The sequence below is a fragment of the Vipera ursinii genome, assembly GCF_947247035.1.
Source record: "Vipera ursinii genome assembly, chromosome: 10".
NCBI classification, from domain to species: domain Eukaryota; kingdom Metazoa; phylum Chordata; class Lepidosauria; order Squamata; family Viperidae; genus Vipera; species Vipera ursinii.
In genome coordinates this window covers 6166492-6189458 of record NC_139520.1, presented here as the reverse complement: position 1 = coordinate 6189458, position 22967 = coordinate 6166492, and the positions used below count along the sequence as shown (strand labels likewise).

General features: G+C 38.7%; 1 protein-coding gene across 4 annotated transcripts in view; it reads left to right on the top strand.

Annotated features, from left to right (window-relative positions):
* The window catches only part of CBFB (core-binding factor subunit beta), a 42938-nt gene that overhangs the window by 4256 nt on the left and 15715 nt on the right, over positions 1-22967 (top strand). For all 4 annotated transcript variants that reach the window (XM_083370186.1, XM_083370188.1, XM_083370185.1 and 1 more), the window contains exons 2-3: positions 1247-1333; positions 6083-6199. In XM_083370186.1, coding sequence (XP_083226312.1) covers positions 1247-1333; positions 6083-6199 — 204 coding nt within the window. The remainder of the gene's footprint in view (positions 1-1246; positions 1334-6082; positions 6200-22967) is intronic.

Sequence of the window (22967 nt, the reverse complement as noted above, 5' to 3'; positions counted from 1 at the left end):
CAGAGCAGGAGCCCCACCCAGCACAAAGGAGGTGAAGCGGCCGACTAGCCAGCTCAAGTAGAGGTGGTGGAGCAGAGGTCACCAACTATTGTCGATTGGCGGACTGGAAGAAAAGGGAGGGGGAAGCATTTTACATGCGTGCATGCGTGCACGGGGACGTGAGCACACACATGCTGCAGATGGGGCGGGGTGAGTGCCTGTGTGATACTCACTAGCCATTTTTGTGCCCCCAGTTTTTGCATGCTAGAGGTGCCTCCCTGCTCCCCCTGAGGGCAGCACAATGCTGATGCGGCCCTGGCACTTTGCGATAAATAAGTGTGTTTTGGGTTGCGGTTTGGGCACTCGGTCTCTAAAAGGTTTGCCATCACTGTCTTAAGGTGTCATGTTGTGAATGTGCCCCAGCGTCCATATGGACACATTTTTCTCTAGTATATTCCTGATTTTATGCACTCATGCAGCTCCTGTTTCTCTTTTTTCATTTTCTGTTCTTGGCATCCTACTCATCTCTGGCATTTATTACCTCACATCCTACCAACACCATTAAAACAGTTATGCTCTTCATTTCTGCTACCGGAGACAGGCCTTTCCCCATTTGAATGGTAGACACATGGAATATTTCCTTTGCCTGAGACACCACATGCAGTTCAAGCTGCATATTATTGAAATATAAGCTTTATGTGGATGTGCATTTGCACTAATCTTATATATAAAATATGAAATCAGTAATCTATCATCTGTTAGGTTACTGCGAAGGATAGACTGATTAACTGGAAAAAAGTTCAGTATATCTCTTCATTTATGTCTGATGTTCTGCTGTCAATTATGTTTATGCTTTATGATCTTCCTACGAAGATGGCTGGGATTTTGTTTTTTATGGCCATAATCCCATCCACTGACTGCAAAATTCTGTAACTTTAGAAGGGCAGGCCTCTTTTCATGTATTTCTTTGCTTCTTAGGCAACCACGTTGATATTTTTTCTCCCGACTCTTTGCCTTTTCCATTTTGCTGCAGCACTTGAATACGAAAGTGGTAAAATAAAAAGTTGGGAAATCTGTAAAAAAAAAAGGGGGGGGGAGTTAATTTAAAGTTGGGAATGGGTGGTGGCATACTGTACTGATATTCACATATATGTGAATATACATATTCGCATTCTAACCATCATCTCTGCAGGCTCGCCCTTATCTCTTTGTTGGTACTGTAAAACAGGCATGATTCAGATTTTGATTTAGTTCCTGCTCGTTGCAGATTAAATATACTGGCTTCAGGGATAGACCGCATGAAGAAAGACAGGCCAGGTTTCAGAATGCATGCCGGGATGGACGATCTGAGATAGTAAGTTTATGCATTTATATTTTTATTTAAGGTACTTGTGTCTTCAATTTGAACTGCTCGGTGACTCAGGATAAACTGCAGATTTTTTAGGAATCTAGCCCATTTCTTATGCTGTTAGCATTGTTCTTTCTCTCTATGCCTTTCATCTTTTGCTTGCTGCAAAATGTGAGATAATTACATAAGATTACGTAACTAAATCTTATTTGAAATAATATAGAATGTGAACTAATTAACTCCAAATTTATAATTTAAACTGCATGCTACACAGTACAAAGTTAATCAACGTGTTACCTCTTCTTAAGAGTTGTTTTATAATACTGGTAGTTGTTACATATAAAACCGAAAAATATCCTTCAATTTTCCTTCCAGTTCATATAAACTAGAAAAACACTGGCTATTTGCATTTTTTTTTCTTTTGTGTCATTCATTTATTTAAGCAAGGCATGGTGTTTATCTGTTTACTCATACTTTACTCTAGGCACTTGAGGTGGTTTAGAAAAGCATGTGCTTAATTGACACTTTTTAACAGTTTTAAAAAAACGTGAATCTCTGTCTAGATTCAATTACAATAGAGTAAAAATTGTAGAAGTCTAAACTAAGTAAATAGTTCATATGCTATCAAAAATGCTGATAACTTTATAGGAGGAAAACCCTTCATTAACTATTGCTAAGGAGGAAAGACTGAAAAGGGCTTTCAAAGAGATAAATTCAAACTTGGTTACAGGAAAAGATTTCTCAAGGCTCGGGATTATTGGATGCTAAAAAGTACATTGTTCAGTCATGTAATTGGACATAATGTTGATTCTTTGAAAGAACTGCATGAAATTCATTGCTTGATTTTAGTTTCTGCTTTTTAATTGTGATCTATTTTATTATATGGTAACATGATATGTAATATTTAGTTACATGGATTTTTTTGTAACCATTGAGATCTTCAGGTGTGCTGTTAAAAAAGCAAAGAGGATAATTGTATACTTTATGTTGAAGGCTGACATAGATACTTGTAAGTGAAACTCTTGAACATCCTGACAGCATATACCTTATGGAAGTTTTTTTATCTTTCACAAATCGTAATTAAACTAACTTTTGCTGAATTGTTATTCAGTAAATAGCATGGGACTTGTTCAGTTTAATGGTATTTTTTCCCATTGCAGATTGGCCTCCTCATAAGGTCTGTCTTATATAGCAATAAGGCTACCTTCTACAGGTCATGGATTTACATGGTCTGTACAGTAATATTTGTCCTGAATGAATTAGTTGCATGCTGTCTACACTTAATTTAGCATAATAAAGTATGGCATATTATGACAGAGCCTAAAGTTTATACACTATACTCTCACTATTATCAAGGTCCAAACTTACAGAAGAGCTGTATGTTTTTTTTAATTAACTCCGCCTGTTTCATCTGAACCTGACAAACTCTAGTTAATCTAATTGTAGTTTAGACTTTGAATATAAATAGAAACTACTATTGCTAAAACAGTACATTAAGAATTGGCCTAAAATGCATACATTTCTCATTTGGATCCATAGTTTCTTTTAGTTCCAGAACAAGTGGTATTATGGAACATTCATACATAGACTGTATTTTGTTTGTCAGTTATATTAAAACTTACATAAAATATATATAAGGGACGTGGTGGCTCAGTGGGTTAGGACGCTGAGCTTGTCGATCAGAAGGTCGGCAGTTTGGCGGGTTGAATCCCGAGTGCCGCGTAGCAGAGTGAGCGCCTGTTACTCGTCCAAGCTTCTGCCAACCCAGCAGTTCGAAAGCAAGTAAAAATGCAAGTAGAAAAATAGGGACCACTACGGTGGGAAGGTAACAGCGTTCCGTGCGCCTTTGGCGTCTAGTCATGCCGGCCACATGACCACGGAGACGTCCTGGGACAAGCGCTGGCTCTTCGGCTTTGAAACGGAGATGAGCACCGGCCCCTAGAGTCGGAAACGACTAGCACGCATGTGCGGGGGAACCTTTACCGTTTTAAAGTATATATTTTAAAAAGTAAAAAGATGGTAGATTATGTTCAACTATTAAGGCAAACAATATACCTAGAATTTTATGATAGTGTAAAAATTAGTCCTATCTATCAGAATAAAATCTGTTTAATCACACACATTGTATCATTTGAAGTACCTAAGAAGATTGTTCATTGGCTGTTGTCAACAAAGTTTTATGATACACTGTTTGAATTCTGTTAATTGAACTGAGTTTGAATGCGGGTAGTTTTTCAAACCATATTAGCACAAAAAGACAAGTTCCCAACAACTAGTTTACTATTTTTGTTACAAATAAAAATGACTGATTTGTTCCTGTGTAAATGCTATCTTTCCCAGCAGTCACAATCTCAAATTTTAAGTCTCTTAAAGTTGTTACAGAGTTCTGAGACAACTGTTTTGATAAGATAATCTGGAAGAACGCCATCTCTGTGAATGGTTGTTGAATATTTTAATTTATTTTATGGACAAATCTCAAGACCACATGTGGTTACTTATATTCATTTAGCAGCTCATTCATGTGTTTTTAATGCAAAATTGGTAATACAGATAGTTTGTTTACTATAAACCTTGTGTCTAAAAAATTAACATCAACGAATATGCTGATAACCTTTGTAGGTTGCAAGAAAGTAACATTTGAGTCTCACTTCACCACCTACACTGCAGACAAATTTAAATATATTATTTCTGAGGCATTATTTCACTTGTGGCCTTCCTCCATTTTTAACAGAGATCATAAGGAGATTTATCTTTATTCCACATGTCTTACAAATGTAGTCTTCTGAACACAGTGGGGTTCTCTGAACTGTATTTTGATTCTGTCATTATGTACCTATAACAAAAGGATGTGGTATAAATTCAGCCCTAAGTAGGAAATTCCAGTTCCAGGGGGAAAAAAAGAACTTCCCATTTCAGACTTTTATCAGCCTAAACCATGAGGCTTGTACTGTCTGTGACCCTTTTCCTTCTCACCCACCCAAAACCTTTGTGTACCATATTACATAATGCCAAAAGTTCAGGTTTGAAACTTTAAACTATCTTTGGACATTATCATTTAATTACCATACAGTTTAAAGCGTGGAAGAATTACATGTAGTTTATGAGCTCTAGGAAATATGTGTCTCTTTTTTTTTCCAATTCCTGGAGCTCCTGTCATTTCCTACTGTAATTTGGCAAGAGATGTATGAAAACAAAAATGTATTCCTTAACATAGAATTACCATCATCTTTTTAAAGTCCCTCGCAAAACTTTCTACATTCATGAAAATGTCCATTTATTTCATGCCCACTGTTTGTTGTTTATTTATAACATTTATTTATTTATTTATAACTATTTATTTATTTATTTCATACCCACTGTTGTCCTGAATCTCTCCCATAAGTCTCCCCATCCCAGTTACTTGTTAGCCCCTGGCCATCAAAGTGGTGTCTTTTCCTCATGCAAGAACTTTAGTTAAATCATTGCTATATTCATCTGAGCATAGACGTACTTCTGCAGTGCAAGGCTTGATTATATTGTCCATGGCTACAGTTAACACACACTGAATTATTTCTGACCCTTGCTCCTACATTTGCAGAAATGCAAAAATGAAAAATATAATTCAGATTGTAAACAAATCTTTTTTTAAAAAAAAACCCACAAAGGGGAGGAGATCTGACTTAATGATAAATTCAAATGATGTAAAGGTCTCTCTAGCTTTCTGTTTTCTGCATGTGCAATATATTTTGTACATTTTGGAAAAAAAATATGAATGGGATTTCTTCTTTGTCTTCTCATCTCATCTGTGATATTAATACCTAAAATACCCCTTAAGGATTGTATCTCAAGGGAGGTGACTGATTTGTTGCCTTATTTCCCGGAATCATGTTGATTTAATACAGATACACTTCTGACTTTGCTGTTAGAAGAGTTATTCTGGCAATGGTTTTGCTCCCTTACAAAGTCTTCTTTTATTCCTGAATTGATTCCCAAAGCATCATTATGTACATTTTGAAACTCTTTGTATTTGCTTGGTTCCCTTTGGCACACAGTTTGCTTTGCTCCGAGCTTTCGGTTTTTTGAAGAGATGCATACAGTTGAATTTACAAATTCTTGACTTCAGTAGAAAGGGGTTAATTAATATTTCTGCAGCACGTCTGAAGTAAGGTTTGAATGAAAATGTTACTTTCAATATCTGCAGTCATTTTCCTCCCTTGCAGTTCCTCTAGTCAGCTTGTGCAATAGATACACCGGTCTTGTGTTCCTCTATTTGTGCGAGTGGTGGAAAGAATTTGAAATTGACAAAGTTTCAGTAAAGAACGCTCAGCCTTGCTGTACTACACTAAGCTCCCCACACGATTCTGAGTAGTAAAGCAAAGGTAAATAAATGTAACTAAAACTGAAAGCGCTTTTTTATAAAATTACCAGGAGCGGGAAAATGTACCTTACAAAACATTTGAGGGCTAAAAACTCATGCAGGAGTTTCAGACGGTACTTGGAATTGTAAAACGTCTTCAAGAACAATTTATAATAAAAAGTATTGATTCCATATAAGTATCTTATTTTTCCAGCAACCTGTAGCAAATATTGTCAAAATGAAATCAGATGTCTGTAACTCAGTCCTTAAGAAAAACGATGAGTCCATGTTTGGGACTTTTGAGTATCCTCTGTGCAGTTCAGCTTTAAGACATAAACCGATGTAAAAATAAATGACTGCTTGCATAATTTATGTAATGTCTTGCTCCCTGATCCTGTTTGTATTGATTTTTCTAAAAGGCTTTTGTGGCCACAGGAACCAATCTGTCTCTCCAGTTTTTTCCGGCCAGCTGGCAGGGGGAGCAGCGGCAAACACCAACCCGAGAATATGTTGACTTTGAAAGAGAGGGAGGCAAGGTAAGGACAAAAGGATAGATGGCAGCCATCTAGATCTGTCTTCTAGAGGTTTTAAAACAAACTTTAAGCATTACATGGAATGAATGTGCTACTGTCATACACATATCCATTTTTATGGAGATTACCGTAGTTGCCTGAAACTGCTATTTCCAGCACATTGTCCGTGCTGTCTGCAAAATATTCTGAAGCCCCAAATTGCTGTTTCAGTAACAATACTGTAGATAAATTTCTGCCTGTTTATAAAGAATGTTTTTCTGCCTGTTAGAAGTGTGGTGGCCTTTAGATATTTGTTTTCATTATTGAAACTTGTTTAAAATTTGTATACACAATATTATCCTTAAGAGCTGCTATGTTTTCCTCTATAACCCTGTGTAATACGCCTTTTGCTAAATGGTGAAATACACATGGTATACAAAGATTTTGGTTGGATGTCAACAGATAGCAATGATGTGTTAGGGTATGGAGAAATTAACAGCATTGGGTGTTGGAAAAGAAAGAAGAGAAAATTGTGTTGCATTTCCATGAAATAATATCTGTTTTAAAGAAAAGGGAAAATTTTGCTTCATGAAATGTAATCTTTTATCTACATTCTGACAGCGTTCAGAACAGTCAGATTCCAATTCAGCATTCAGATGATTTCAGTTTATAGTCAACTTAACATATGGCAGTTCATCTACATAGATACAGGAAATCCTTGTAGAAAAGGGTACATATTAGAAAACACAGATAATATTTGTTTTTCTTTCAAAAGTAGTCAGTTAAAATAATCTCACCCTGAATGAATTCCATGTGTATTTTTAGAATCCCCAAATTGCATTGGTCTACTTTTGCCTAACATTACTATATTTTGCCTATTGAAATTCACAAAATCTGCACCGGATGTATTTGAAATCTACTTTTACCCTAGTATAAGAACAAAATAAATTATGCTCTTCATTATTGAGTAATGTAAAATGTAAAAGATAAATTTGCTTATAATTCTCCAGACCATGGGCGCTTCTTTAATAGCTGTATATTGTTCTATTTCACCAATCCTTTTTTAAAAAAAAAATCAGAAGAAAAATCTTGTAGTGACCTGATTTTTTTTCTATACATGGACCTCTAAAAGGAATTATATAGCAACACAAATAGCTATTTTCTTATACACAGTGTTCCATCATCTAACATTTCATCCTGTTCCTTCTATTCTGAAAATGCTCCGTTCTTACAAATGCACTTAAATTATTGGAACAGGTCAGAATGTTTTGCACACCCAGTTTAAAAATGTGTCCCTTTTTCTTCAAGCTTCTCATTTTAACTTCACCTCTAAACAAGTATAATTATTGGTCAGAAAAAAATCTTAAGTAGGGGAGGGGCATCCAGCGACATATTTCTCACAATGTTTAATTTGTTGCAAACACACATAATTAAGTTTGCTGGTTTTTCTATGCAATCCTTTGCAGCGCACCCAAATCCCATGGAGCCTTGTGTTGCTATTTTCATGCCGTTTTCCATAATTTGGGTCTGTCACGGTCAGGGAACCAAAATAGTATAGTGGCAAGCAGAAATTGACAATCACTTCTACTTTCACTTTTCCCTGGTATTTTCAATTTGGATTGAATTTTTACATGGAAAACCTCCCCTTAATTTTTTTTAGCCCCAAATTCTGCTTTGGTTGCTGGCAAAGCACAACTAACAGGCTTTGGTTTGGTGGCGGATTGCATTTTTGGGATTCTGGAGCCAAACTGCATATTATGGGTTGTATTTCTGAGAAATCCTTGTCTACCTGTGTAACTACCAATTTTTGTGATTGTAATTAATATTTTAAGAACATTTTGTTGAATAAAAGTTTTCTTTAAAAAAACTAGTCTTCTTAAGAGTACCGCTTTTGAAATAAACTTTTAAATTGGCCATGTTAAAGTTTGGAGATACATTACTTATAAACCTGAACTTACTTTGCAGTTGTCCATTTAATTTGTTGTGGGATTTGTTTTTTTAACTTTGTTTTAATCTCAGTAGAAGAGAATAAACTACAAAGAAGCTCTGATTACTATTACTTTTCTTCCATGGTTTAACAAATGAAATATTAAGCTATAATATTAGTAATGAAATATTAAGCTATATTATTCTTAATAAATATATTGGGACAATCGTAGTGCCACGTCTGTTATTCAGATTTTGATGTTATTATTTATACAATATCATTTGCTTTGTGAAAGAAGAAAGCAGCTAAAAACATGCATTGCAGTATAATTGCCCTTTTGATATTTATCTCTGGTTTATGTGATTTCCAACTGACGTTAAGATGTTACTTATTTGAATTAATAGTCGATATCAGCAGGTTTTATAAAAACAGTATAGTAATTATGCATGGCACTCGTAAACTCATAGAACATTACGTATGTCTTCTGACAATGGAATTCTCAAAAGTTACCTTTACCTTCTATTACATGTGAAAGTGTTCCTTAAGGTGTGTATGTATGCATGAGAGTGAGAAATAATTCAGTGAATACAATTTTCCTATTTTTGTGCACTGTGCCCTTAGTATGGATCAAGCAACAAGCAATTATTCTAGCATAAAGAACAATAAAGACTTAACCGTTCGCTACAGATATATTGTTCATTTAGCTGTGTGCAGTAGGCTTTCTAAACTTGACACTTAGCTTAATGAATGGAATTGTTCATTTTAACAAAAGTGGTACATTAAAGCACTTTGTGCTAGAATAGTTAATTTTGTCCCATACGTAGAATTTATGTATATAAATTTAAAATGTTCACCTATCTGCGTCAGAAAAGAATTCCTTCTTAATTAAAAAATTAGCTTGCAATTGCAGATGCACAATGGATATATTCTAAGCATTTTATCATAAAACAATGTAGGAAACACCTCAGTTGTGTCTCTGTCCTGAAACTTTCAATCCAGCAGTTCCTCATCCACTTTTGGTGAAAACATTTGCGGCGGCTGAACTATTGCATTAGGTATGTTAAGTGGCGAAACTTCTAAATGTTTAGATATTGCGAACTGGAGTAGATTCATTACAATTTTTCTGTTGATAAGCACACAATCTGAAAATTGCTGCTGGGGCTGCTACAAGATACCCAAAATAAATACATGAACATGAGATAAATAATTATTTTTCTTCTGACTCATCATGGCCTGAAGCTTTACTTTTGTACGATATGATCCTGCCATAGTTTCACTAAGTGTTCAGGTACCAAAGATAACATCAAGACTAACTGATCAGCTTCCTGTGGCAGGTTGTCTGTACTAAAAGGGAAACAGCTGGTGAGAAAAAGGCGACTAGGACAGCAACGGCCTTAAAACATCAGTACTTCCTTTTGCTTTTTACGGTTGATCCGGTAAAATTGGCATCTTGTACATAGCTGCTTGTTACCCTTGGGGAAAATAACAGCTCTCAGAGTAAGAGCTATCCTATTGGATAAAAGCCTGTAAGACGGACATGTTATAAATATTCATTTCCTGGGACTATGCTGTTTATATCAGGGTTCTCCAGCCTTGGCAACTTTACGATTTCTGGACTTCAACTCCCAGAATTCCTCAGCCAGCCCTGGGAGTTGAAGTCCACAAGTCATAAAATTGCCAAGATTGGAGAACCCTGGTTTATATGATCTTTGGTAATGCCAGTACTCCTCAGCTAATGATTTGTTACTTAGCAACTGTTCAGAGTTACAACCGACCTGAAAAAGGGGACTTACAACCCAGATTCAAAATTGTGATAGTGGGGCCCCCTCTGCAGGCATGTGATCAATTTACAGTCATTTGTAGCATCCCGTGTTCACATGACTGCATTTTTTATGATGGTTTTGCTCAAAACTGGCACTTCTGATTTTCAGCAAAACTGCTCCCATAACAAACTACTGACTTAATTACCCTGGTGTTTGTTTAATATCCACTGCCAAAAAAAGATTGTAGAATCGGTTTTACAACTATTACAACATACACGGTAGCAAACAGTTTCCATTATTGTCACCTTGTCATTCCATTACGGCAAGATCATATTATACAAAGTAAAGCTTCAGGCCACGATGAGTCAGGGAAAAAATAATTATGTATCTCATGTTCATGTATTTATTTTAGGTAGCTTGTTGAGGACATACAGCACCATGGCAATAGGTGCGGCATCGGTGACAGCAGTGGCTGCAAGTGAGAAGGTAGTCCCCAACATATGATCATAATTAAACCCCAAATTTTCTGTTGCTAAGCAAGACAGTTAAGTGAGTTTGGCCCCATTTTACGACCTTGCCACAGTTGCTAAGTAAGTCACAGCAGTTAAGTTAGTAATGCAGTTGTGAAATGAATCTGGCTTCCCCACGGACTTTGCTTGTCAGAAGGTAGCAAATGGTGATCACATGAACCCGGGACGCTGCAGCTGTCATGAGTCATTTGACACATGGCCAGATACCGATCACGTAGCCATGATCGTGGGGATGCTGCAGCGGTTGTAAGTGTGAAAAATGATCTTTTTTCGCTGCTGTTGCAACTTTGAACAATCACTAAACGAATGGTTTTATGTCGAGAACTGCCAAATTTGGAACGCAGGAATGGCCGTAAGCCGTGGTAAACCTCTCTGGAAAGTAGAGACTATTGTGTGTGGAATGAGGCTTCTGTGGCTTAGCCACGGGAGGAGGAGTGCATTGGACCAGGTTAGCACACTTGAAACGCCAGCAAAGGACACGTGGATCACCTGTCTTTTTGGAGAGTGGAGAGTGGGAGCAAGGCTGGGTTGGGCAGTGAGTCATATCCTTGGATGAGTCCTACAAGTAAGATCAATCCTGACCCTCCTTGATAACTCAGCCACTTTTCACTACCAGTGACCACGAGATTCAGGACGATTTCTAAGAGTCGTTCAGGCACTGTGTCACGTTTTCCTTTCATCACTTCCAGCCAGGATGGAGGTTGTAGAGAGAGTGAGCCGAAAATTCCTGTTTTGCCAGGGCTCGTATGGGCTCAATGGTCTTCCCCAAGGGTAGCCGTCATCTAAAACTCTTCCGATATTTTAAGAGATCTGAGTTTTATCTAGCTCCTGTTCTGTTTAGTCCGTATGTGGGAAATCCAGATAAATAAACAAAAGAGTTTGGCAAGTTTATACCTACATATGTTTGCATCCAAATGTGCACGCTGGGGCAAAGTATTTTGTGATTAGGCTTCTGTATGCTTCAGATTGGACTAAGTGCTTCAGACTGTGTAGGGGCACAGATGTAGGATCGATATGTGACTCATTAAAGCAACTGCACCATTTCCAGGAGGGGGGTGGCTGCTGTGAAAGCCTCCCAGCAGCAACTCTGGGAAATCTGGAAACATATGTGGCTGCTGCAATGAATCAGAGACAGGTGCTGCTTTTATTCTCTACACATTCCGAAGCCCTTTTTCCCCCATTGCACTGGAACATCACACCGCACTGTTGAGATTTAATAGGATTGTTGGAAGCCTCTTGTGCGCTCAGAGTGAAATTGAGTAACATCATCCAAAAGAAGTAGGCAGTTGTAGTCTAACAGCTGTACTTGGGTCTTTCCTAATTTCATCCCAGCGGGATATTAAGGATATTAATTCAGCAAGAGCAGTCTTGGTTTCTTCTGTTTGTTACGCAGGAGGAAGGAGCGATGGGAGAAAAATGTCAGCGGCTTCATCATCCGTTGCCATTAAAGGTAAAGGTAAAGGTTCCCCTGCACATGTGTGCTAGTCGTTTCCGACTCTAGGGGCCGGTGCTCATCTCCATTTCAAAGCCGAAGAGCCAGCGCTTGTCCGAGGACGTCTCCGTGGTCATGTGGCCGGCATGACGAGACACCAAAGGCTCACGGAACGCTGTTACCTTCCCACCGGAGTGGTTCCTATTTTTCTACTTGCCTTTTTACGTGCTTTCGAACTGCTAGGTTGGCAGAAGCTGGGACGAGTTACAGGCTCTCACTCTGCTATGCGGCACTCGGGATTCGACCCGCCAAACTGCCAACCTTCTGATCGCAAGCTCAGCGTCCTAGCCCACTGAGCCACCGCGTCCCTTATCCGTTGCCATTACAGGTCGCTATTCTTCTCCTGGTAGGAAAAAAGCTCCCCTGCTCTTGTTGCAACAACTTTTTCCTTAATTGTTTTTAAGCCTTGCTGACTTCGTAAACCCTCGTTCTCAAAATGACAAGGCAGGACCCCGTCTGCTGCCTCTTCAGACCGTAGAATAGAAGTTGGTCTTTCACTTCTTGTAAACTGCTGTCACTTGACTGACACTGTTCCAAAGCTGAGCAGTATATTGGTTATTCCTGTGAGGTTTGTTGTCCAGATGTGTGGCAGAATGCCAGCTGGCAATCATGGTGGTCTTACCATGAATAAGTGCTTAAGGGAAAACACTGCAATTCATTTGTAGACTTTTATTCATTCATTCCCCCCCTCCTCATTTCATTGGGTCATAGAGTATCATTTATTTACAGATAAAGGAAGTAATTTTAATAGGGTTTAATTACATTGCTGTGTTAAACCATTCATAGAAACTGATGTTTCTTTGCTGGTTGCCACATTATAATAATTTGCTGTGAAGACCAGCATAATGCTACATCTTCCGTTTCCATCAGTTTTACATACACATTCAAAAATAAGTTGTACATTGTAATAATTATGATTACAGGACACGAACCTTTGAATTAAATTTTGCTTTCCCTATGAAGATAAAAAGAAAAGACCTCGCCGTGGTGGTCCAGCTTCTTTTGATGCTTTTCTGTGTATGTATTTTGAAATAAAACATTGAAATAAAATGCCAGCTTCACGTCAGTGGACATGATTCTCCAATTTGATGCATTTATATTCTTTATAAAGGTCTGAGTTTGCCGTCACCACTGCTGGGACTTCCAGCCCACCTATAATGACTCAACTTTATTGCATTATACCAATATTTATCGTATATACGGTATATTATTTTCCATCAAATGTGGACATTATATTTGTATCCGCCTAATATTTGTGAAGTTACCCAAATTCCTAATCTTAAATCTTGAGCCTAATTCAACATGTCTGATGAATAGAAATGAATGAAAATTGAACCTAACTTCGTCTTAATTTCTTTTTATTGTTCCTGCTAAACTACTTTGAACATAGACTTCCTACTTTGAACTTGCTTTGGCACAAGAGGAACCATACTGTGTTTAATTTTTTGTTAATGATCCATAATTAGTGATGGCCAAATTTCCCTCATCTCATTCTAGACTGTGATTCACCTTACAGTAGTGACCCTTCTACTGATGCACTCATGATGTTACCTAGTACAGTAATGAAATGTCTACAAGAGAACAATCAAGCTCAGACAGTACCAAGGGCCCCATTGATTCCTCTATGCTAATGTGTCCATATGTACTTAACTGTCTTTATATTTCACTTCAAAAGTCATATCTTTAGGCCACCTCTAAAAGACATCAAGGAGCAGAAAATTAGATGGCGCAAAAATATGTAATCTTACCTAATACGAGGCAGAATAAATTGAATTACAAGTATGAATTGGTATGAAACAGACCACTTTAATACATTTGTACAGTCTATTGAGTTTGAACCTGTTCTACTGGATTGTTTCTAACCTGTTAGGAGCCATTTATTTATTTATTTATTTATTCATTCGGTTTATATACCGCCCTATTCCCGAAGGACTCAGGGCGGTTTACAGGGCAGAATTTAAAAACAATACAATATAAAATTAAAATAAAATTAAATTAAGTATAGCCCCAAAAAGTCAAAATCACAATTTAAAATCATTAAAACCCCTCAGTCCAGGCCAGATAGCTCAAAGAGCCAGGTTTTTAGGTCCCGGCGAAACGAGCAAAGGTCAGGGGCAGTCCGAAGTTCCGTTGGCAGTTGATTCCATAGGGCAGGCGCGCCCACAGAGAACGCTGTCCCCCTGGGGATCACCCGCCAGCAATCCTAAGCCATCCGGAGTTGCTTAGATGAGACGGGCGACCATACAAATTAGAGCGAATAAATAAATAAGCATTTGAAAAAGAGACAAAAGGAAGCAAATTACAGCTTAAAAACAATGAGGAAGAGAAAAATTACAGGGGAAAGGGAAATAGGAATGATAATATTTGTGCTCTTGCAAAACGGCAGTAGTGACAGGGCTTGGTGGCAATAAGGTTGAAGAGAAGTTGTTGCCTTTGGCATTACAAAACCCCCCAAAAGAGCAAGATCTCCCACCACATTTGGGAGAACATTTTACACAGAAACAAGAACCACACCTTTCCTTGGGTTCATTACAGGTAGTCCTCGACTTACAACAGTTCATGTAGTGACCGTTCAAAGTTGCAGTGGCACTGAATAAAGTGACTTATGGCCATGGTCACATGATCAAAAATTCAGATGCTTGGCAACTGGTTCATACTTATGACGGTTGCAGCATCCTTTTTAGGACCTTCTGATGAGCAAAGTCAATGGGGAAGCCAGATTCACTTAACAACCGTGTTACTTACTTAACAACTGCGGTGATTCACTTAACAACTGTGGCAAGAAAGTCATAAAATGGCAAAACTCACTTAACAAGCGTCTCACTTAACAACAAAAATGATGGGCTCAGTTGTGGTCGTACGTTGAGGACTTACGTCTATTACAAACGGAGGCATAAGAGACTTGAATTTCTGTAGTTTGCTGGGCAGCTCCCGTTCCTCTACACAGCTTAACCTTAAAAGCGACATTAAAAACCGCTTAGGTAGATTGATAGAGGAAGGCACTAGTACTGGTGGGTGCTACTAATCATCATGGTCACACGATACATATACCAGGAGAAGTATACCTCTGAAAAGCCAAGTATTAAGGAAAATGTTAGGTATATGTTGTACCTAAGTTATAGCTCTGGATTTCCACCTTGGAAGCGACCAAGTTATGGACAAGGTAGGTATTTGGCTTTGCACAACTAGCAATATAGTTCTTAACGTTTTCATGCTGAGTGAAGGGACTACTAGAGCAGAGGTCCCCAACCTTTTGGGCACCAGGGACCGGTTCCGTGGAGAGAGGTTTTTCCGTGGACCGGAGGGTGCGTGGTTTCGTGTGCTGCCTGCATCCTGCAGATGGGGCTTTTGCTTGTTTGTGCCGACCGGTTGCTGGCGTGCCGTGGCCCGGTACTGGTCCATGGACTGAGGGTTGGGGACCCCTGTCCTAGAGCATAATTAAAGCTCAGTTTCATTCATGGTTTCACTGATGGAAACTGGAGTACCAGGCCTGCCATATTGAACTGGTCAGGCAGATGCTATGGGAGACAGGTAGTCAAGCTAGACAGGTTTGTTTCCTATCATGGATACACACACACACACACACACACACACACACACACACACACACACACAATTATTCGAACACTTGGCCCGTTTTAAGTTTAATGTGTTAAACTGAAGGCCAACCTATTCCGAAAAGTGTCTTTGAGAGCTACTTTACTGCTTGTAAGTCAAGGGACAGGACCACGGTAATTAGCCCCCTATTCTTTTGAGGTATTTTATCAACTCAGTTGCAGTGTTTATATTTTAAAGGCTAGACAGCTTGAGAAAGGAGTGTTTGTAATTAGAGACCTAGTAGGCTTTCGAAGGGCATGTCTGTCCCTTTTAAAACAGTGGTGGCAGGTTGCCCTTCTGCGTAATTGATGTTGGGTTTTGCTTTGGAATGTTTGTGATGTAAACAGTAGAGAACACCGTTTGGCCAGTCACAGATCAAAGTGATCCAGTGTGCTGTTGCTTGGCAAAGATTTCCGGGTGTGACTTCTAGGTAGACGTGGAATATATATTACCCTTAACACTGCTGCTGTTGTAATTATAAGGATAAACTGTTATTTATTTTTTCTAAAGTTGCTGTTTATTATCACAACGAATACTTGTCAGCCATTTGAAAGATTTCTCCTAAGCACGTTGGTCAGATTGCAGCAAAGTTTTCAGAGAAGCTGATAAAATACAAGCTGTTCTTTGTTGCCACTGCAGCACTATTTTGTTCTACTTAATGGTGCTTAGTAAAAGTACAACATGAGAATGCCATTTCATTCGTCTAGTTTAGTAAGATGATTCAGAGTCAGTTGAGATAAACATTCAGGCTTCGTTGCCGTATCTAATAAGCAGACAGACTGTTAACTGTAGTTCTGTGAATAGGAGAAGTGTATAGGATGATATTTGAGCAGTGACTCACCTGAGTCTATTCTGTAAGAATGCATGATAGATATAGTTGCTGGGAATATGACTGAAAACAAATTCCAATGCAGTGGGATGTTCTTACTATTTTACGGTTTCCATGTGGTGGCTCTGACAGTGCTGACTCATTGATGGCTGGCAGTTGGTCAGTTACACGCATTCAGTTGAGTTAGGAATGATTCAGTTGTCTTTTTAAAAAGGAAAAAAAAGATTTTTGACAACTTTAGAATACATATAGTCTGAACTGGCTTTCTATAGAAGCTTACATTAGTAATAGTAGCTTAGTAATACTTAGTCCCTTAGTAATAAGGGAGGCGGTGGCTCAGTGGGTTAGGACGCTGAGCTTGTCGATCAGAAGGTCGGCAGTTTGGCGGGTTGAATCCCGAGTGCCGCGTAACAGAGTGAGCGCCTGATACTCGTCCCAGTTTCTGCCAACCTAGCATTTCGAAAGAACGTAAAAATGCAAGTAGAAAAATAGGGACCACTCCGGTGGGAAGGTAACAGAGCTCCGTGCGCCTTTGGCGTCCAGTCATGCCGGCCACATGACCACGGAGACGTCCTCGGACAAGCGCTGGCTCTTCGGCTTTGAAACGGAGATGAGCACCGGCCCCTAGAGTTGGAAACGACTAGCACGCATGTGTGGGGGAACCTTTACCTTTACCTTTAATACTGGGCCCGAGTGCTAAATTACATATCAGGATGTAAATGTTCTTGTGCATTTGTGTGTAAGCTTCATACCATAAAATGCAGTTGATAGAGTGTCATAGGATAAGTGTTTCATGGATTTGAGAGTCCATTGGTGGTGGGCAGCTCAAAGATAGAAAGTTGCCATCTGAGAAACATTAGGATGCTTTTGTGACACTAAAACATGCTCGTTTCCTCAGAAATCAGGAGCATCAATAAAGATACAGTTCATATTCTTGGATATTGTGAAAATCATTATTGGAGTTAAAACTTCTGTAATTCATAACATTTCCTTTATACATTTTAATATCTTACCACCGAAAATAGGCTCCAGCAGATAGTTAGCGAAATTGATGTGTTATCCAAGGTGCTACAATTTCAAATTGCTGACTTGGCTTGCAGTAGATTTTCACTTCTGTTCAAAGCAGCTGCTTGTTAACGCATAAGCTTCTAACCATCACTATTGACTGCTCACTGTCGGTCATTGAGTCATGATGTTTCTTTCAAGATACTTTTGTAAAGAGTCCCAGTGAAAAGTTGTGTATTAAACTCGTACGTCTAAAATTAGTGTCTGTACTACTTATATGGGACGCGGTGGCTCAGTGGATTAGGATGCTGAACTTTGTCGATCAGAAGGTCAGCAGTTTGGCGGGTCGAATCCTGAGTGCCACATAACAGAGTGAGCACCTATTACTCGTCCCAGCTTCTGCCAACCTTGCAGTTCGAAAGCACGTAAAATGCAAGTAGAAGAATAGGGACCACTACGGTGGGAAGGTAACAGCGTTCCATGCGCCTTTGGCGTCTAGTCATGCCGGCCACATGACCACGGAGACGTTCTCAGACAAGTGGTGGCTCTTCGGCTTTGAAACGGAGATGAGCACCGGCCCCTAGAGTCGGAAACGACTAGCACACATGTGCGGGGGAACCTTTACCTTTACTTTACTGCTTATATGTAAATTTGCATTAATGATGGAAAACAAGTTGATAAATAATGAGGTTTTTTAATGTCATCTCAAAGCTAAAATAGCTTTCCCTCTTAACAATTTGAATACTAGAAAAAAAGATCAGCTATTGTATATTTGAATGCCAGGCTTCCAGGAAAGAATAATTTGCTGTAGCCCATTCTAGCTCCCTTTTACCTGGGAAAAGGCAGAGAGAGAAGATTTTGTAGGCCCTTGTCCCAAATTTCTGCTCTAGCTCTCCAGTACACGTGCATTTAATATTACACAGATTCGTAGTAGTGTTAACTTAAAGTAAGGCAAGTGGAACCTTCCTTGTAAATCTTGACTAAAGGTGCAACAGGAGGCTCCAGCTGAAAATCGGATTTCAGATTTTATGTACGTACTAAGCTCATTTTAAGCAGTTTTGTATTTGAAGTTTCTTTGTATTTTACTAGAAAAAAATGTATATGTGTGTATCACAGGTACCGTTTTTAAAACAGATGCAGCTTGAAATATAAACGTTATTTCTGTATATAGCCTAGCGTTAATAATGTTCCCAAGATTAATTTTCATGAGATAAAATTTCGGCTGCTACTTTGCCTGACTGTGAAATAGCACGCATTGTTTATACATAGCCTTAATCGGAGTTCTTCGGAATTCTGAGCTATCAGACGTGAGCAATTTGTCCTTGGATCTTCCTCCCAGCTGGTGTAGATTTGTTTAGCATCTCCTCCACTAGGATCCAAGGCTTCAAGCAATTTAGGAGAGAAGAAAACAAACATCATTATTTGGGCGTAAAGTAACAACTCGGTCAATAGAGGCATCTTGGTTTCCTGGTGCCACTTGCAGGTGGCATGAGTGAAAAGCAGCATATTATTCCTTGATCAAGATTCCTGGCTAAAGTGTTCGAATCATTCAAAAGACTTTGGTCTCCACTTAGGTAATTTTACTTGGTCACTGGTTTATTTTAAAAGTTGGAACTGATTGTTAAGAGGATATGACAGCTATAAAACCCAAAGAGAGCTAGCAATGAAGAGGAAACCAATTTTATCTCTAAAAAGGAAATGTGGTCAAACGGCTTCAGCAATAGCAGCAGTTTCTTCCAAGCTGCAAACGTAGGCTTCTTTCTCTGACGGGGGGGGGTGGGGGATATTCATTTACATACTTGGAAGAAAAATGTCAGAACACGGGGCTGTGGGACTTGCCTGTACATTGGGAAACAGTTTGGTTGGAAGGGAATTTTTTTTAAAAAGCCTATTCTAAAATAAATTCAGGATTACAGCAGGGAGCCAGATACCACCAGCATTATGGAACAGCTTCCATTTGAGTATTAAATATGCCCTTACTGTGGTGGCTTCTGGAAAATATTGGAAACATAATTTTAGAAGCATTTTAAGAGCTGAAGATTGTCTATTGCTACCTTGTTAACTGATCAGCAGGATATGGTGTAACCGTCACCGAATTGTGTAATAGAGATTATTAGTGTGTTGACTATAGTAAGGTGTTACTCTGCTTGTTTCATTGTTCTGTAGGTGTTTTCGTGATTTACTCTTGATTGTTCGAAATTTTATATTTGTGTGGGATGCTTTACTGTTGAGAGTGCTGCACGTGCTAGGGATATTTCCATTGCTGTAATGCTTTGTAAGTTCAGTGAAATTGGTCACGTATGAATTTGGTAAATAAATAATGCATAATGCCCAACTGCTGGAGTACCAAGCATATTTGCGGGCTTTTTTTTATCATTGTAATTCAGTTTTGCCAGCCTGGATTATGTTGAAAAGTGAGATAAACTCTCATTTAATAGTTTAAATCCCACAAAAATGTGTAAAAAGTATTACAGGTAATGGTTATTTGTACCAAGTGTCTTGGCTTATAAACATGAGTGGAATGTACATGAAATAGGGGGACATTTCATCATGCAGTCACAAAAGTTGTGTGGGAGTCCACACTACAGGGAAGACCTCATGTTAAAAATGAACAAAACTGAACCTGGAATTGCTGTCACTAAACTGCATTTATAACCATTTTTATGACAGTTGTAAAATGGTTACTGCAGTTGTTCAATGGAACACAAGGTTGTTAAGCCAATCCATTCTCCCGCATGGGTACTTTTTGCCAGAAACCAGTGAAAAGTGCCAAAAACTGGGCAAAAGCATTGCAAATTATGGTCACGTGATGGCAGGGCTCTGCAGTCCAACATAAATGCAAGCCAAGCACCTGAAATGTGATCATGTGACTGCAGGGTGTACAATAATTGTAACTTTAAGTGTAGTCAAAAGTAATTTTTTGGGGGTGTACTGTGGTAATTTCCAATGGTCATTAAGCAACCTGTTCTTAAGTGAAGACTACCTGTAAATGTACATATCCAAAACTAGAAAAAAATAGCAAGAGAAATGCTTTTAAAAGTCCTGTAGCAGAAGATTCAAGCAGTAACAAAGTGATAAAACATGTTTTTAGAGCCTTACTGCACAAATATCCATTGAGCTGAATACAGAAAAGATGTGACAGATTCACCCTATAAAATAGACTGGCAGAAACAGACTTCCCTGGCAGTGTGTGCATGAAATAAGAAAGAAATTGTTTTTGCTCAGAGCAGCACTTTTGACAGATTCGGTGTTTTGCTACAGAATATAAGTGAGGGTGGCAGAATGTTTGTTTGAATCAAATTTGCTTGTTGGGGGGGTTTATGTTCTGTGACTTGGAACAAAACTACTTGAACCAACCAAGTTTAGTTCTGAGGCTGGAGCAGAATTGTCATCACACATATTTCTCACCCATTCTGCACGCCCCTGTTCTCCCCATATTCTTGCTTTCTAACGGACACGCTGCTTGCACAATTTACATTTGGCAGTCTCCCTCTAAAAAAGAGCCCGATTCATGAGACGTCATTGCACTGCTTACTCACGAATAACTTTCTTACTGTAAACAATTTAAAGCAGCGGCAAACTCACCTGCCAAGTGAGCAGTGATCTTCACCACCACCACCCCAAGTCTCAAATGGTTCTAACTTTTTAAAACTTTTTACTGATCTTCCTTCAGCTCCAATTCTCCTCAAATACTTTCTGACAATAAGATGTGGATGAAACCTGTGTCTGATGTTTTATAAAGGTAAAGGTTCCCCCGCACATGCGTGCTAGTCGTTTCCGACTCTAGGGGCCAGTGCTCATCTCCGTTTCAAAGCCGAAGAGCCAGCGTTTGTACAAGGACATCTCCATGGTCATGTGGCCGGCATGACTGGATGCCAAAGGCGCATGGAACACTGTTACCTTCCCACCGTAGTGGTCCCTATTTTTCTACTTGCATTTTTACGTGCTTTCGAACTGCTAGGTTTTTTTTTTTGGAAAAAAAGAAAAGGAAGACGAATGCCTTATTTTATTCCACATTGGGAACAAAACTCTGTTTCGTTCTAAGCTCTGAACACTCATTTCAGTCAAAACATTATGAGGTTGGGATGATTTTGAGACTCCTACTTTTAAAAAGACACTGTTGTCCCAGAAGCGTTATCATTTTGCGGCTTCACTGTTTGTTCCTTCCTCCACCCCATTCCCCTTAAAAAGCCTTGCTGATGCGGAGTGCAAAAGTTCTTTAGTCATAGTGTCATCTTCAACTTTCTTTAATAAGCGCCCTCTGGAGAGAGGCATTTTTAAAATGGAAAACTGTACTGGAATCTCATTATTGAAGACAGAAGCTCCTACTAGTAGGTTCAGTTTCAAACAGACAAAAAAACACCAAAAAAAAAACAACCAAGCACAATTCATTCTGCAAACTGTTTGTTTGCAACTGTTGGGAAACAACTTAATGGGAAACAGGGACTTTTATTTCCACCCACAACAAATAAGCTGTAATCAGTGCAATACCATACCCCTCTTAATTCAGATTCGTGCAATAATTCTTGTGCTGTTTCAAAGGCATTAATGGGTTAAAGGAGGACTTGGATTTGTTAACCTGATTTTGATGTGGGTCTCTGATAGAGCTCCTTCCAGCCCTGCATCCTGTTTAAGATAACCTGTCTTAAGATAACCTGTTTGCAGTCTCCGGATTTTCATCATGTTTTTTTTTCCATGATAAAATTCTAGTTATTGGTAGTGCAGTTGCTATCACAGGATGGATCTGATGTGACACCCACAGGCTCTAGATAGATAACTCTTGGATTTTTTTGCTGGGGGTGGTCTGAAAAACAAAATTCTGAAGAAAGAAAGAAACGTGAGCCGTCTAGGTTGTTTTTGGAAAAACAAGCATTTAAATGGAGTTAAGTAAAACTGAGCAGGTATCTAGCTTCTATAGCTCTTTGCTCAGTTTCTCCCTAAATTTTGGCAATCATAAAATGAGTTGCAGGGGTGGGGGATGAGAATTAATACTGGTTATTTTCATTCTGAATCAGCCAAATGAAATACAACTTGTAAAAAAGAATCTTCTTGTATCACCAAGCCCTGAGGAAGTATGCCTATATCCGATGAATTATTAAAAAAAAAACTAAACTAAAGACCAAAAAATCTTTCATGATTCCAATAGATTTTATGGGTAATCTTGCTTGACAATTAGGATCAGAATGTATGCCTTTAAAGCAATGCATTTTGAAGCATGACATCACACAACTGTACTGCTTAGTGACAGCAGTTCTAGTAATCCCTGGTTATTGTCTTTAAGCAAGGAACTCACATGATTGTGATTTCCTGCTGGCTTCCCCACTGACTTTGCTTGTGGGAAGCTGGCAAGAATCACAATCACTTGACACTGCTACAGCCAAACCAGTTGTAACTCTCACTCACTCAGCACTTATTGAAATGATTATTAAACAAGGGGCACCTATATTGAGTGACTCAGAATTTTCTTCTCAAATGAAACCTGGGGTAATTTAATTCAGTTCCAGAAAGGTCTCAATCCTCTGCATGGTGAAGAGCTCTTAACAACTTTTTTTTTTACAAAACTGTTTCCAGGAACAATATTTATTGTGCCAGCACTTTTAAAAAGATACACTTTTTTCAATACAATTGTTATGATCTAAACACTTTATA